Genomic DNA, 17,399 nt, shown 5'->3' on the forward strand with positions numbered 1-17,399 from the left:
CTTGTAGAATCACCTCCCAAGCGTTGTAACAGGTATTTTGCAACACCCTGTATATGTGTGTGGGGGGGTGTATGTATTGCATTACCTGGGGAGGGGAGGGAGAGAGAGAGAGAGAGAGAGAGAGAGTGAGCTGTATCATCGAACTTTAAAAACTTAATATACTATGTGGGTCAAGATAATGAACAGTGTTGATAAAATCATACCCATCAGGCAAAAGCGTATTTAAAGAAGGGTCGAGGGATCTACTCCTCCTCCCCAAAAGAGTTGACAGCTATTAAAATGATTTTCATAAAAAAATAAAATTAAATGCCGCTTGTTGTATAAAATGAAGTTTATTTGGCCGGATTTACATGAACATAAAATTCGATTAAATCAATTAGATTTTTATTTACGAAAATTAATGGATTACATTAATATGCATAAAATAATAAATTTTTCATCAATTAGAAATAACTTTTTGTTGATTTCTATTTAATTTGACATTTATTTCCTTCGTAGATCAGCGTCTTTTATATAAAAAATATCGGTCTGAACCAGAAATATTGTATATCGTAATGAATGTATCTTGTTATATTTTTACATATTTTATAAAAATATGTAACAATAATATTGTTATTTTACATATTATTCTTAGTAATACATATAAATACATACAAATAATTCTAGTTATTATTAAATTATTATTCTCCTTAATAATAATAATAATAATGATAATAATAATAATAGTTATACATGTGAGATAGTATGCAAGGACACCGCCCGAAATATATTTTTAGATGCGTGCCTGCTATTGGGTATGATAAAAATCTTCCGTTTGCTGGTGTGGGTGTGAAATAACGTTTTGTTTAGATTGTATTTTTGATTGTATTTCATGGCATTAATTGTAATACAAACCCTTTAGCTCAACAGCCTATTGAATGCACTATGAATAAATGAAGAATTAGATATTGTTCTTTCTTTTTTTTTTTTAAGTTGACTAATGGTTAAAGTATGGGTCCATTTCCGATTTGGTAGTAAATATCTGTGGAGGGAAGACCTTTACGTAAGAGAAGGTTGATGTAGAACTAACAACAAAAAAAATGATTAGGGTAAGGACGGGGCAAACGGACACTGGGGCAAACGGACATCCCCTAAGAAAAGTAGGAATATTTTCGGTTTGAAGTTAGCAACAGTGCAGCAGTTGGAGTTGTGTACGAACCTGAACGTTTGCGAGCTGGTGTGTTGAGCATCGGAAGAAATCGTAAAGAAGAAACGCGAATCCAGCATAAAAACCTGACCAGGTAAGCAGAAAATGTACGTGCAAAACCTTGAATACTAAAAAAATGTGTTGCGAACACAAGGATTGCATAGGTTACTACGATCCTGCCGAAGTTGTGATTTGAAGTATGGTGGAGGCAGTGATTCCTTTATATATACACACGTGTTGACAACATTGTGCTGCCATCTGGTGGACTTTTTCGTAATGTAAAGTCAAAGGCTACAAGTGGGGCAGATGGACAGGTTGCCGTTGGGGCAAACGGACATAGATGAATTGTATTGCATTTAACTATTGGTAGGTACTTCTTGATTGAGATACTAATGTATATTTGACTCAGTAATGGAAATGGCAAGTGTGAATTGTATAGAATGCATTTTGTACCCTTCAAATGTTTGTGTTTCTAATAAAATGTGCCCTTGTTACAGGATGGTGAGACATCGAGAACGAACAATGCTGTAAATGGGTTCAATGCTTATGGAATATATCCCGTTAATCCACGACGACTTCCTGGGCATGTCTTTGTTCTTGCAACTGTCCATGTTCAAGATGAGCGATCATCAGAGCCTACAGCAAGAGAAGAGGATGTGTCATCTCGTAGAAGTTTTAAGGAGCCAAACCCTTTGCTATCAACTTCTGGGACATGCAGCAGGAAATGCAAAACTGGACAATCACATGTATTGAGGGATCCTTCCTTCATCGCTTGACTCAAGTACAATAAACTGAAAGCTACTGCAGAAAATCAAAGAAGTTTAAACGCACGACAAGTGATGAGTGCCGTAAATGCAAAGATGTGTACAACCAGGGTCAAAATTAGGTGCAGTGATTAGAGTGTTCTCTCTGGTTCCATGTAAAGTGTGTTGCAAACGGAAATGACCCATATTATGGGTGTTGTTATTGTGAGAGTGATGATAGTTCATAAATCATCACGTGTCTATCTGCCCCAATCAAATGTCCGTCTGCCCCGAACGTGCGGGGTAAACGGACACTGCCGCATCCGGAGATTGATCAGACTATTTTGAGACAGATGTTCATTTGCTTGCATACTATGTGCTACCATGTGTTAACTGAAGGTTCACACCTTTTATGCCAATAGTTTTTTTCATTCTTCAATAAAATGTTTCACAGTTATTTTGAAAATTGGGCTTAGGGTGTCCATTTGCCACGTCCTTACCCTATGACAAGAATAAAAAGTCTAGAATATTCACTTGAAAGATAAGAAATACTGTCAGCTACTCACAATTCCGAAGCCATCGTTGGCGCTTCTGTCACCTCCAGGTGTGGGCATCCTTCCACCGATGTGGGCTTCATGGGGTAGTGGATTTGTCCGTAGGCAATGGCCGCCTGGGAGCCAAACGAGATCCAAGATGTCAATATAGCTCCCGCGAGTCCCCCTGTGAATGCGCCCTGGAAACAATTTAATTTTCACGGGGTTTATTTGTAGCAGGTGGAACAATATAAAAACTACCCGCAAACACTGACATTTTCCCCAGAAAGTACTTTCTGATCGTCACTCACAATGAATCTGTAGATCTTTTGATTGTTTCCTTGTTTATGTTTAGATTTACCATTCTTGTTTTCACCTAAACCATCTTGACTTGTTTTTGTTAATCTATTACAGTTTCAGTGTAAATTGGCCATTAGAGTGTCATATTATATGTCCAATCCTTGCAAACTTCTCCAAACACGAAATTCTATCCACTCTACAAATTCATGATCTTCCTCTTCGCCGTCAACTTTCAGACTTAACATTTCTCTTCAGAATCATGAACGTACAACTTTTCATGCGAACTCTTGCCACTTCTTAATATCAGAATCCCACGTCCGAAAAGCAAATGCAACTTCTTTTACATTAAATCTTCAAGGCTATCTTTAGAACAAAGATCATTTATCTGCGGTCTACAAACAATTTACAACTCATTAAAATATACCCAGGGCTTCCATTTATCGAAACGGACTTGCAGAACGGCGTGTATCAAGCAGCTGAAGAGTAAATAATGTTGTTTTCACCCTAGTTGTTATTATAGTGTGTGTATGTTTCCATTTTATTATTTTGCTAATTTCTTTTTTGGTTGATATCCTGATGTAAAATGGATTTATCTGTATTAGAATTTTTCAAATAAATAAATTTTTAAAAAAATCCTTGAATATTGCGACTGCTGATTCATTTCATCTAACTCTTTACTGGAAACTACGGAACAAGAAAACCTCAATATAAATTACAATAATGTTGTCAGTCTTCTTGAAATATTTGAATTTAAATTGGAGGAAAATACACATTGTATCTTTGAAACTGAAGGCGTCACACATGAAGAGTATCAAATGATATTGTGTAAACTACCCCTTACCGTGGCATTCATCCAAGGTACAAATAGCCCAAGTGTGAATATCCCCAGCATTGGACCTGCGGCTATGCCTCCGAGACTACTGGACACCTGCAAATAGTTAGAAACGCATAAGCTTTTTTTCTTTATGTATTCATTGGTTTGTTTGTGGTAGGGAAACAGAACAGAACAAATGTGTAAAATCTGTCAGATTCGTACAGAGTATAACCCTGCAAATTGTCCATGACTATTTTCATAAATTTTTCTCTTGCATCCTGTGTGTCTTTAAGAGATGGATTTTATGTATGCTGGTGCAGTTGTTGTCAACAGTTTGTTTTCAGTTTTCCTTTAATTCTTGAAGCTCTTATTGGGTCCAATAAAGTGCACGAACATGGTGATAGACAATTTGCACGGTAATACTCATGGATCCCACTGCACAGTCTGAGAAAGAAACCAAAGTGAAATACAAAGAGGTGGGTCCGTCTAGAATATATCACCGGACACTGTTCGATCACGTCATGCAAAGGCCATTGATTTTCTTAAAGAATAATTAAAATCTTAACACTTGTATGCAATGAATTTCCTATGCATCCACAGATTTAAGTCGACTTATCTTTGGAAAGTCTTAATCGGAAATAAGACACCACAGAAGAGTCAATTTGTGAGGTCTTCCAAACTACGTCACGCGAAAATTCCCAATCACAAATTGTGCTGCTTGACTGGGCAAACTATATAAATTGCAGTGTGCACCTTGCACTCAGAACTCTAAGCACCAGAATAGTACAGTTGCCTAATGTTCCCGCCAGGTGTCAGTTCGAACGTTAGTGCTAAGTTCTGGGACGCAGGCGCACAACATTTAAGAACACATCTATAACCAAATATTGACATGCTTCATATCTATTTCCAATTGAAATTGAAAATTTGACATGTTATTTCTTATTTTACAGTTCTAAATAGCCTACAATGTCATCAATGAAATGTACAACCACCACTGAGTTTAGATATTCTACTATTTAAGTTACCTAATCGATTTGAAAGTTGCAACGTGGTTTCCGAGTCGAAGCATGCATTTGTTCCAAATCCCCACTCTCCCTTTCGAATGCCGCGGACTATGACGGCATAGAGTTTTCAAGGAAACTTAAACTGGGTACGCTTAACACGTCTGCGGCGAGCACTATTCTGTTTTCTTTTCATCTAGTAATTTACGATTTCCGAAAGCGAATTGTTACAAGTTAAAATTGAAAGAATCATACCTGTATAACTCCTCCTAGCTTTTCTACTATAAGAACAAGAAACACCGCGATAGCTCCAATGACTACGCAGATGATCTTCATAATAGTGCTGGCTTTAGCTTCTGACAGCTTCACCCTCAGACAGGGGTTGATGAAGTCTTCGTAAATAACCCCCGCCATGGCGTTCAGCCCCGTGGACATCGAACTGCAAGCAACAATAAACAAGGGTCACACAAAAGTGGTTCAATATAAACTTTGTAGTTGGCAACCCTGTGCCTCATTTAGTTTTTCAGTTACTGAATCGAACGTGCGAGGAACCAGCGTGCTGTACAGCGGTGCGAGACAACTTCAAGACATTGTTCCGGTTGCAAAAAAGCAAACGGTCACGGAACGGCTCTTCCATCCAACCTACTCACCCGATCTTGCACCATCAGGCTTCTTGTTTACTTCCATTAAATCATTTCTTCGCCCCACTTCCTGAAAACAAGACACTTATTTCTGCAACAGAGTATGATTCGAAGACCAAATCAATTTCCATTGAATCCTGTAGCACTACCTCTACAGACTGATTACGTCACATCCATAACTTAATTTTATACTTCCACAGAATATTATGTACCTGATACAAATATATTTGTAATTTTTTAATGTTAGTTACCTTAGCCCAGCGCTGAAAATGCCGGCCACGAATAGACCTGGTAACCCTGGAATGTGACCAGCTATGTCCATCACTAGATATGGCAACACTTGGTCCATTCTGTCTACTGCCTGTAAGATAGAAAACTCAATTATTACCACACCCAAGCGACAGAGAGGGAAAGAGACGGGATTCTATTCCATAACATAGTAGTGTTGATTTATTCTATTATCAACATTTATGTACCTATAAGTTGTTAATTTTGCATGAATTGCCCTTAATGATTCTCTAACTTTTAACTAGTCATGGCTGTTGCCTTTAAATTTAATATGAACCTAACATCCAAGGTGGTAATATATTAGTCTGTCTTTTTTTTAAAAAAAAGGATAAACAAAGCACTTTTGGTTATTTTCTAAATAATTTGATTAACTTAAATTGCATGTTAATGTAATCAAAAGTATTTGAATGGGAATGTGTATGTCTAAAATAGAGGGCAATGAGACACAGGGCAGGAACTCAGTTTCCCCCCTCAGGAATTTTCTGAAGGAAAGAAAGCACATTTCGCGCTTTTTTATTCTACCTGTACACAGTCAGTGACAGATATATCAGTGATGAATAAACCCCTGCTGCAAACAGAAACAATGAATCCCAAGGAATAATAATAATAACAAATAAACAAACGACGCTCGCGCTGACTAGATAGCGCCCTCTATAAGCCAATTGCAATAACATGCCAGTTCAACGTTTGCCACCTTGGCGTCCCTGCCGCATTGGTGTTGTGTAACATGATTATTTTTACTAATGGTTTTAAGATTTTGAAAATATATTTCATATTTATTGCTGTTGATTAAATTGCTGTATGTTTGAACTTTAGTGCAACGACCATGCATTTGTTCTATTCGTTGAATTTCTGACGTCTACATGTAAAATATATATCCTAATTTAAACTCCGTACCAGCTAACTGTAGACCAGGCGAACGAGAACAAGTCTCTGCGCAAGTAGTGCCGCGAGACGGCTCCACCAATGAACAGTGAGAGAAACGGGATTGTGTAATGGGCAACGGGAGTTTCCCGATTTCCTATACAGCGTTGCAAGCTTTTGAAAAGGATAATACCGAACGCACATGGCAAACGGACCGTATTTTTTGTCTCCAGGACCGTATGATTGATTGGTTGAAGAATTTCTTAGGGAAATATTAGGGATAAAACTGCAAGAGCAAATTTTGACAAGCCGTGCATTTAGCGTACGGACTAAGGTCTGGACCGTACGGTTGACAACACTGCGCTTTCACCACTAGATTTTCCTCCTCCTCTGCCGATATGCGCGGCCCTGCTCTACAGTTAGGTGGGACAGGGTATAGAGCTCACTGAAACAACTAATCTATTACAATGAACGATTTTTTCTTCCTTGCATTGCTGCAGAGGATGCCTATTGATGATAGTCTCAGTTCAGGCCTGATCTAAAAGATATGTTCATTCAAGTTACTTATTGACTGTTATTTTGCTTACATGTTTTTATGTGTGTAGTCGGTAGCGACTTTCTATAGAAATGTTTTCATTTGGAAGGTATCCAAGTTGCATAAACGTTTGCAAAGTGCATGCAAATATTACACGCATGAATTAAAATTGCAGTAGAGGACTTGGAACAATCGCAAAACTTACCTTTGTCCTCAAAGGATCGCAGTCATGGTAGGTGGCGAAGATAAGAAGCCCAGCGTAGCAGCTGGTAGACACGATCACAACGATCCCCACGGTAAATATCACAACAACGCTACAGTCAAGAAAAACAAAAATCTTAATGCTATTATCATCTCATTTGTATATGCCATTCTAATAGAATTACACGTTTATGTAAGTAGGTGAAGATACCTCATTAGTCATTACTACGGGGAGTGTCCAGGGTAAAAAAAAAACGGTAAAACTATCAAAGCCGGGAAATGTCTGTAACTCGTTTATTCTGTAATTGTTGACATTCGTACTTACCTATTCTGCATTGCGAAACATTGTTTAACAAGGGATTTCGCGTCTTTTTTTAACGAAATTAGTATCTATTGTCGACATATCGAGTAATTATTGTTCGTTCTTTTCTCGCTTCCTGAACACGCAAAATGGCGGGCAAATCTTGACTAGCGTTGTGTTTCAAACGGCAAAGCAGTGTTTCAACCTTCTTAACAGAAAAATTCCCACATAGCCCCGAAAACCATTCACGCGTAGCCCAAAAAACCATTTTGGATCGTATAACCATCCACGATAGCTCCACGCACCATCACGGTAAGGTTAGGTTAGGTTGCTTTATGTTGGGCAATATAGTGAAAAAACTGTGTGTTTCGAAACACTTACCGGGGATTACGTCATCAGATGTTCGCAACATCCGGTTCAAATACATGGATGGAAATGCAAGCAACAGCTTTCGTGCATCGGACCAACATTATTATAGAAAAATACATGATTTAGCAGCCAAATACATTGAAAAATACGAGAAAACACTTCTACGACCTTCCGATATTACACAGAAACTCAATTCCGTAAGTACTTTCTCCTGTAAATTTGAAGAAATCCATTTCCCGGCAATGACATTTTTACCAACAAAACAATTGAATAAGGTGTTGTGTTGTTGATTATACTAACATGAAACATGTTTATACAGTTTTTTTTTTTCAAAATCCAGCAATTTTTTGAGTTGCAATGATAATATTTTCTGGACGGAAAGAATGTGTCAATTTTAGAGAAGTTTGCAAATATGGTTCAAACTATTAAAAATGTAACTTTTGTATCTATAGTTGCTTATAGTAAAATAAATTTATAAATTATATATCTCAAGAAGAACAATTTTAATTTTTACTACAATACTGGGAACAAATTGAAATTTCAGTTGTTTGATTTAATGTTCAATTAATGCTCCAGTTCCGTTTGTATACAAAGATTTAAATCAAACTTTGCAGAATGTTCAAAGTTATCGGTATTTTACATTACATATAAACGGCATGAATGTTGAAACGATTTCCTTTAGGAAGAATGCAACCACTGCTGGATTCGTTTAAGCATGAAATGCATAGATTTACAAAAAAATTCAATTCCTTTACGGGGTAGTTAAATAGCCAATATTATTATTATTATTATTATTATTATTATTATTATTATTAACAATAACTAGAAGAGAACGTTATTATAAAACTACATTAGGAATCTGTCATTACCTCACATATATATAATTCACAAACTTCCCTGTTCTAGAGTTAGTTGTATACAATTTTCATTTCGGTATGTTTGGTCTTTTTCCAACTCTACAGCAATCGTATTTATTTCTTTACAGAACCAATATTCAAATTAAATCAACATTTGTACGATCACATACGTAATTTTATAAAAAAGTTGATTACTTTCATCTCCTTGTGGAAGGATCTATATGAGAATAAGGAAACAATAAACCTTTAATTGGATAGATAGAAGAGGCCTGTTCCATACTTGCATGTTACATTTGTTAATACCAATTTTTCCTTGAAAACAATAACAAAAACTTAAAACGGTTAGTTTAACAGTAAAGAGATGACGGGGAATTGCCAAGTAAAATTCAGTCTCGTTTGGGGCGATTTCCGGCATAATTTGCATCATGGTTATAATAATAATAACATCAAAATATAATAAGGTAAACCGGGGTATTAAGGACCACGGGGTATTAAGGACCACGGGGTATTAAGGACCACGGGGTATTAAGGTGTGCTAGAATTTCGTAAAAAGCTCAAAGAAATGCGAAGCAGCACGCGCACCATCCGTGTGCACGGCCTGTGATCCTCTTTTGTTTGTGTAAATAGTACTCTGCACACAAATGGCGTGTAAGCTGCGTAGTTAGGACCGGGAAACGGAACCAGCCAAAAGGCAGACGTGCGAGAACGCCATCAAGAACTGCTGAGCCGCTGTATGAAGTTAAAAGCGCTTCCTGGAACGTCTACTGCACTAACAGCTGCAGAAGAATCACAATTAGTGGAGTGCTTCATTCTATTTACTCAGTGGGGTTTTGGAATGAACAAACAAGACTTGTGTGACGTAGTTCAAGATTATCGTGTTTCGAAAAAGAAGGACGTACCATTCAAAAGCGGACCGGTCCTTGATACCCCATTGGCTGGTCCTTATTACCCAACACAGAGGCAATTGGGACCATACAACCTACCTTTCAATTCATTGTTGTTTTTGCCTTTGCATTATCTTCCTACTCGTTTGTGTTGTTATTAATGTAAACTAGAAAATATACATTCCAGAATGTATCCTGTTTGTGTTTTCTTGAACAGCTCCTGATGAATTTCTTCAATGAAATAGCAATTTGGTGGTCCTCAATACCCCGGTTTACCTTACATTAATTATGACACAACATTATGATTAATTTTATAATGAGGTACTTTCAAGCTCCTATAATTAACTTTTTAAGTGTAATTCTGCTAACATTGTATGCTAATTTATGAAAGTTGATACATTACATTCTTGCTTTTCCAATGGAGGGCATTGCCAGGAACCTCTGCACCATCCCTTGGTTCACAGCCATGTAGTTGAGCCACATGAAGAAGGAACCAAAAACAGCTGGCCAGAAAGATTGGCGCATCAGAGGATTGGGGTCAAAGCTGGAAAACATAGAACACAAATGCCGTGTATAATTTACGTAGCGCCTTCAACCTGAAGTCTTTATGGTAATAAAAAGTGCATATATACGAGGGACAGTCAAAAAGTTGCACGGACATTAAGCATATATCTGTTCTCATCCGGCCACTGACAGCTACGCCGCATGAACACCTCTGTCGATGCACTATTCTCCGGCCGCCGTACCAACCGGTGTCCATTAACAGCGCAGAACGGTTCTTTTGACAAAATCCTGTTTCCCTGCTTTGGGGAGGCGGATTTTGACCGCTAGTTCCTTCGTAGGTAAATGCGGCAACAGAGGGTCACTGCCATAAAGGCGGTTTCCGTGCCGGGTCCTAGGCCTTCCCGGCTTATAACGTCGCCTGTTTCATCGCAGAATCAAATAAGAAACCTTTATTGCGCTAGCCTGGGGAAAAAAAGTCATAACATGCAGATGCTATTGACAAGAGTTGAGAAGATTTGGCAACGGTGGCAGACGGTTCGTCGGTCGTACGAGTTTTGTTTTGCCTTCTTCGAAAAATTATCGTCCAACATGCGAGCGATTTGCAAGACTCTCTTTCATGGAAACGAACACATGAAAATCACGAGGTAGAATGTCTGGTTTGTAGGGAGGGTGTTCCCACCTCCTACTTCAATTTTTCCAGGAGAGCTTTCGTGACGAGTGAGAATATCGGTACCCCCATTCTCCCTAAATTGCTTTGTTGCTGTACACTTCCCACAAGTGACGATTAATTTAAGTGGGATTGTACCTTTCTTCATCACATAAAGCCCTCACGGACTGCCAATCACATCGTTCAAGACTGATAACGGAGAAACTATTTCTACTACATCGAAACCATTATTGCGACTGTGAAACAGGTTTACATCTAGTATTGGTAACATCTTTCACCAAAATATCTGCTTTGCACAGAAAGATATGAGCGAATGCAACTAACTTTTTGACTACCCCTCGTGCTTGCGCACAGATTTCTAAGTGACACAAAATTCCATTGATATTTCATCTAATCCTTTCTTCTTCATGAACTTCCCTCGCAATTTCTCATTAAGGCTCAAACCGACGTCTAGACTCTAGACCCACTTCACAAAATTATTTTTTTCCTTTTAACTTTGACGATACAATAAAAATACTCTTGTTCCTCAAACAATGAAGGACATACACCACTTAATCATGTTCGTTGGTTTATCTACATATCTCTCTCTCTCTCTCTCTCTCTCTCTCTCTCTCACACACACACACACACACACACACACACACACACACACACACACACACACACACACACACACACACATATACGCACACAAACATAGGTATATGCAATAACTTCGAAATAGTGTCACGTTGCAAAAATATAAATACGTCTTACATAAAATTTTGCATTTTACAACTTGTCTGCAATAATAGTAATAATTACATATTTCCGAAATAGGATGTAATTTTCACTTTTGTTGCAGCACCAAGGCGGTAGATTGCGTATATTTGAAGATTAATTTTGCAATATTTTTCCTTACCGTACGTAAACCAATTATCATATTAAATCTTTTCATATTGTTTTTATTCTCATATTTACATATTTTTACTGTAGACCATTATTGAATTGACTAACTTGAAAAACTCTATTCTTCCGCTTGCTTCACTCCTCTCCCAGACAGTCCCAAGGCCTCCCAGGGCAATCGTTCCCATACCAATGACGAAGAAGCTGGTAGCGAACATTATGATGGTTTGAATTGTGTCTGTCCACACCACAGCCTTCAGCCCTCCCTAAAATAGAAAACAGCGCAGAGCTATGATTAAAGCATAAGTAATAAATGTTAGTTTCTCAATTAGTAAGGCCAGCCGCACACTGGATCCGACACGACGCGATGCGACGAATCATTATTTTCGCAAACCGTATCGTGGAAAGTTTAACATTAGTCTCCTATGCCGGCCGCACACCGGAAGAAACATTTGACTCGAGTCACCTTGCAATCGATGGGTTACGACAAAATAACGAAGGTCCGTGGAATTTGGTCTAGCGTGGATCTGTTTGTGACAAAATTATCTGCGCATGCGCGAATCCATTCACTTAAGTCACAGACCTCTCATTACAGAACTGAAACAGACGTAAAAAATCCTATTTGAATAACCCCTCTAGCCCCAACAATAAATATTGCCGCGTTGCAAGAGCAGTAGTAGTATATCCATATACAGATTCACTTCAAAACATGTAAATTGATACATTAACTCTATATACACATCATACGCATCATACACATTGATACATTCATTCCGCTGTTATAATGCAGCGTTACCGCATCTCAAATTATAAAAGACAGACCTATACCTACTGCGAACATTGTCAAAATCTGCAATAATATTTTGAGTCTCACTTTTAACTGAAGCTTCTTTCTATGTTTGCAATCTAGACAGCCAATATGACCCTCACGATAATTTAAATCCTAAAGACCTCGCAAAGTCGTTATATCATAAGAACAGAATGGGCTACAACAATCAATAAGTCAATAGTGTTTCGAAGAAAGTGAAAGTTGGTCAACAACAGTTTGGAACATAATAGAACCTCAACTCAGCAACTCTGGCTAGAAATCGCAATAATACGAGGTGTGAGCCAAAAATAATGAAGAAGAAGCTTCTTTGCACTCACCAAGGTTGTGTAAAAGATGCACACCACACAAACAATTGGCGTCACTAGATGTATGTTAATATCAGCAACTGTAAAAGTAAACAATGTTGATAAATATTATTGTCTCCCAATACACTATTAGCTAATGCTGAATCAATGCTATTCATTAAAAAAATGCTCAAATATATATTACAGAAGGAACTGACACAAGTAGAATTATTATTATTATACATGTTATAATGTATATAATATATTAATAATAACACGAGCATAAAGTTCTTTAGCATTTGCTTACTGTACAGGTAAATATCTATTGTAATAATATCTGTTGTAATGTGCATACTGAATCACTAACTGGCCATAGGTAACAACAGGTTACACGGGATCAAAAAGTTGAGCAAATAGTTTGCATTAGGCTTCAAAATCACCAGTGACGAGAGGATAGACGTTTCAGTCTCGTACTAGATGTCTGTGAACAGAGATTGCACAACAAGCACACCCAAATAAGTTCGCCACAGATGTATTGACCGGTCAATTCACGGGTCTTCAGCCTCTTATGTGAAGGAAGGTGATTTTGTGGTCTTGCCAAGTTGGCAACTGACGAACATTAACCTCTAACTGTCTTTTACTTTATCACTTGACTTACCTTCAGCACGTGTACATTATGATACACCTGAAGTTGGTGGCCGCGGTGGCTCAGTCGGTAACGCGTCTGACTACCATGCTAAAGGTCCCGGGTTCGATCCCCGGCCGGTTCAAATCCGGGAACTTTTCTATCGATGGAAGCGGCTCCGGCGCCCACCCAGCGTCGAATAACATGGGTACCTGGGAAACCTGGGGGGTAAAGGCGGTCAGGGGCGTGATGCTGATCACATCACCCCCACTCACGACCGGATCAAGAAAGTGTGGGGCGTTACCACCACACCCCCTATACGCCTTCATGGCGTGGTGCTATTCACAGGGGAGCACTTTACTTTTACTTTACTTTTTTTACACCTGAAGTTTAACTAGGAATCAATTTGATCATTTTACTATTAGTTAATGTATCTCAGACTCACCTTGTTTGAAAGTTAATGCCGGAATGTATATAACAAATGGAATGTGGAACATCTGGAAAATAAAAATGTTATGAAAAAGAATAATTTATATATTGTATTTCATTCAATTTTAGATAATTTCTATGTATAGTCCAGAATGTTTGATGATTTTTCATAGTTTTTTTTTTGCAACAATAGACCTATGCTTTCATGTTGAGATGTGTATCTATGTATGAAGTGACTAACTTTAGTTTTTCTTTTTCAGGAAGAGGACGAAGCCATACTTTATTTTAGCCTCTAAAATTGACTAAATTTTGAAACTAAAGTCGATGCAATAATGGATTTTCTGTGCAGGTATGTTATATTTTTAAATGACATCATATTTTCATATTTAGCGTTGAATATATTGTAAATGAACAGTCCAGTAGGTAGAAAAGGGCAACTCGATATTGCGTATTCATTGAAATATACAAGTCGGACTGACTCGTATGTTAATAAATATCACATCTCGATTTTCACTACATTTATGTAGATATTCTGACTTTTGAAGTTGTGTGATTTTGTAACTGAGGAATGGAGTATGTAATTTACCACATTTATCATGAAAACAGCACGAATTGTGTCTCAATTTATATCATACTTTGAACACAAGCATTGAATTTCTTTCTCATTAGTAATGAACGAGGAATAAAGGATGGTAAAACAGTATCTCTACTTGTATGTACAGTAGGAAGACAATTGGCATATTTTTAGAATCATTAAAACAAACTCTATAAGCTCTCTTAATATTTCCGCTTTGGTAGACGTTCCAAGTAAAGGCAAAACTGAAGACGCAATACACGATGCAAGGTTGATTTTCAGAATATGATGTCTTCCAAATTCGAGGAATTTCAGCAAGATTTAGTCAATAATAACGACAATTTACTCTTAACTGCACGTTCTTCAGTAAGCAATTAAAGAAGATTATAAAGCAATGGGAGTAGGGAGAGAAAGTTAAGTTCACCTACCACGGCCATTAGGAAGAGAACGGAACCCAGCAAACGAACTTTCCGGTCAAATCTAATTTCCAGGTACTGAAAAGAAAAACAAGTACATTTCATATATTAACATTCTAGTTCCAAATTGTAGAAATTTGGCTCTTGTCACATTGAGATGCACGACTAAATTATTAGCATTGTTTGATGGAAGTGTCGTGTAACCTTAAGTTACCAAAGATCGTTATTTTGTAACAAGAACGATCGAAAGTTAATAATTAAATGGAAGCCTACCCACATGTAGGGTATCAAGCATTGTGTTGATATTCTATTAGACAATGGAGCAAACTCAAAATGTTCCAATATATTCACTGAAATTACACTTCTCTTCACATGGTTTTAGAATCGGACCATCGCATCAATCCAAATATGTGCTTATTTAGTACTTTTTACAATAAAATGTTTCTGAATTTGAAATATGTGTTTACTTTCTAACTTAAGCAACCTAACCACACTAAGTGAGCGTTGCAAATGCTAGATAGGCCTACGGGCGCCCCGGAATAATTTTGAAACACTAAGGGCGCCATGAAACGAAAAAGTTTGGGAACCCGTGGCCTAGACCATTGACTAGCATAATTCATTCTTTTGTTTTACAAGAATCTTTAACAAGTTCGTTAGTATTGCCTTAAAAACAATTTTGTGAACTATTGGTGAAATTGGTGCACAAATATTATCATTGTTATATAACAGCCTAGGTTTCAATGCGTTGAGAATAAGACTTGTTTTCGTCTGCTTAGCAAGAGTTTATCCATAAGTTTCAATCCTAAGTCGACTTTAGTGTGAGTGCAAAGGTAAATTTTTAAGGAGGTGTTAGGGCGTTTTGGATATTCGTGTGTGTTTTTAGTCCACTTTATGCACAGAAAGGTTAATCGGAACTGGACCTACAGTTTAAAGTAAGATCCGAGCAAGTATGTTCCTCAATCAGTATCGAACGCGGGACCTCTTGATTACAAAGCAGCTACGTTACTACTACGCCACCGGGAAGGCTCAATATGTGTGTGTGTGGAAAGGGTTCAAACCAATCATCCAACACTCAATTTGTTGCCTCTTTATCGAGTGTTCGACTTGTTTCGCCGTCGAATCTGTGGTCGAATGTGGCTCGAAGTATGGATGTTTCATCTAATAGGCATGCATTCGGATAGTCGAAATTAATGTAAGGAGGTAGAAAAATCGACGTTAAATACTCAAATATGCAATACACTTCTGCAATGTCGACATTCTCTGTACTCAAAGTCGTCCCTGTTGATGGATTTATCATCGGTTGGGTCACACGTGATTGCTTCGGAGAGAGAGAGACGCCTGAAATTTCGCTCGAGTGTGATCGTAGGGTTTGCTGGCTGCTAGCCAACCCCACACCACGTTCGTTGAACTATTCGGGGCTGATTTTCGTGTGGTGTCACGGCTGCTCGACGATTGCACATTCAATGTGTATCTTCTGAATTAGTGGACTTGCAGACGTCAAAAACGAGTGTGGAAAAGTTGTGGTAGCGTCTGACGAGTCGCTGGATACCAGGTACGTGCTAATGACTCACAAAATCGTGCGGCAAAGACGGATTTAGAGTGAATACGTAGCTAACCTTCACGTTGCTCTCTGTGAAGGTAGTTTCCACGATTTAACACGACTGAAGTGACGCGTGATCGAGCTATTCAGTGAGTAGAAACGGTAGTCTCGTCAACTCGGAGATCTCAATGCCAAGGCTTTAGTATCTTAAACTAATGTTTTTGCATGCAATCTAGTCGGACGTTTGAATTTCATGACAGATTTGGCTGAAACTTGTTAAAACATCCATCCTGTACATGTAAAGTGTAATCGGAACTGTACCTAAAGTTTATAATTGGGTTCGGACAGCTGAAATATGTCCCCACAGGCACGGTATTATATACAGTGAAGGCCCGGAGTTACAATATCGTGAGGGCCATATACAATTTCAGTTATAACATTTATGCCAAGTTATATTGCTTGGTCACTTACATTTTTCGACATATTTCAAATATCTAATTTGTGTCCATGTCGGAGCCCTTTCCCAAAACATTTTTCTTCAGTGGATGGCCCATTGATTTTAGTGTTGCCCACGAGACGAGACTTTGGCCTATCTCGTCTCGTGGAAATGCTGTGAAATGCTGTCTCGTCTCGAAAATATTCGTTTGTCTCGGGACACATGGTCAATCTCGTCTCGTCTCGAATTTTTAAAAGCCTGTCCCGTTTCGTCCCGTGGGCAACACTAATTGATTTCATGGTAATGACAATCACTACCCTATCAGGCAGGCAGGCCTTGATGTCTTGAGAGCAAGGACACTAGATATTGTCAGCTTTAGTGTATCTTCCATTACGAAATTATAATTATTACTAGTGTATAATTAAACAACAATAGTTTAAGGATTCTTTTCTCACTAGATATTGGAATGCCTCTTTCTCGTTTCCTTTTTTTTTTTAAAAAAAAATAGCTATAATGTGAAGTATATAATGTGCAAACCAGCACAATTTTCTGAGAACATTTCTAGAATAATAATTATTGCTTTACGTCATGCCCGGGCCGAACCAATTTAGTACTGCAATTATCAATTACAGGAGTGCTATTTGTGACCATTGAACGCATTTTCATTTCGTGTGAGGTCAGACTGTTAAATAA

The 17,399-nt window shown here is 38.0% G+C and overlaps 1 protein-coding gene across 1 annotated transcript in view; it reads right to left on the bottom strand.

The window, feature by feature from the left end:
• LOC145981411 (uncharacterized) overlaps nt 1-17,399 on the bottom strand; it is a 79,473-nt gene that overhangs the window by 48,352 nt on the left and 13,722 nt on the right. Inside the window, exons 4-13 of the mRNA XM_083114648.1 lie at nt 14,743-14,808; nt 13,757-13,808; nt 12,720-12,787; nt 11,685-11,839; nt 9,921-10,061; nt 7,111-7,219; nt 5,470-5,579; nt 4,833-5,016; nt 3,604-3,690; nt 2,496-2,662 (exon numbers count right to left, since the gene is read on the bottom strand). Of these exons, the coding sequence (XP_082970774.1) occupies nt 2,496-2,662; nt 3,604-3,690; nt 4,833-5,016; nt 5,470-5,579; nt 7,111-7,219; nt 9,921-10,061; nt 11,685-11,839; nt 12,720-12,787; nt 13,757-13,808; nt 14,743-14,808 (1,139 nt within the window). The remainder of the gene's footprint in view (nt 1-2,495; nt 2,663-3,603; nt 3,691-4,832; nt 5,017-5,469; nt 5,580-7,110; nt 7,220-9,920; nt 10,062-11,684; nt 11,840-12,719; nt 12,788-13,756; nt 13,809-14,742; nt 14,809-17,399) is intronic.

Source organism: Lepisma saccharinum, chromosome 29 (assembly GCF_977018435.1).
Source record: "Lepisma saccharinum chromosome 29, izLepSacc3.1, whole genome shotgun sequence".
Lineage (NCBI taxonomy): Eukaryota > Metazoa > Arthropoda > Insecta > Zygentoma > Lepismatidae > Lepisma > Lepisma saccharinum.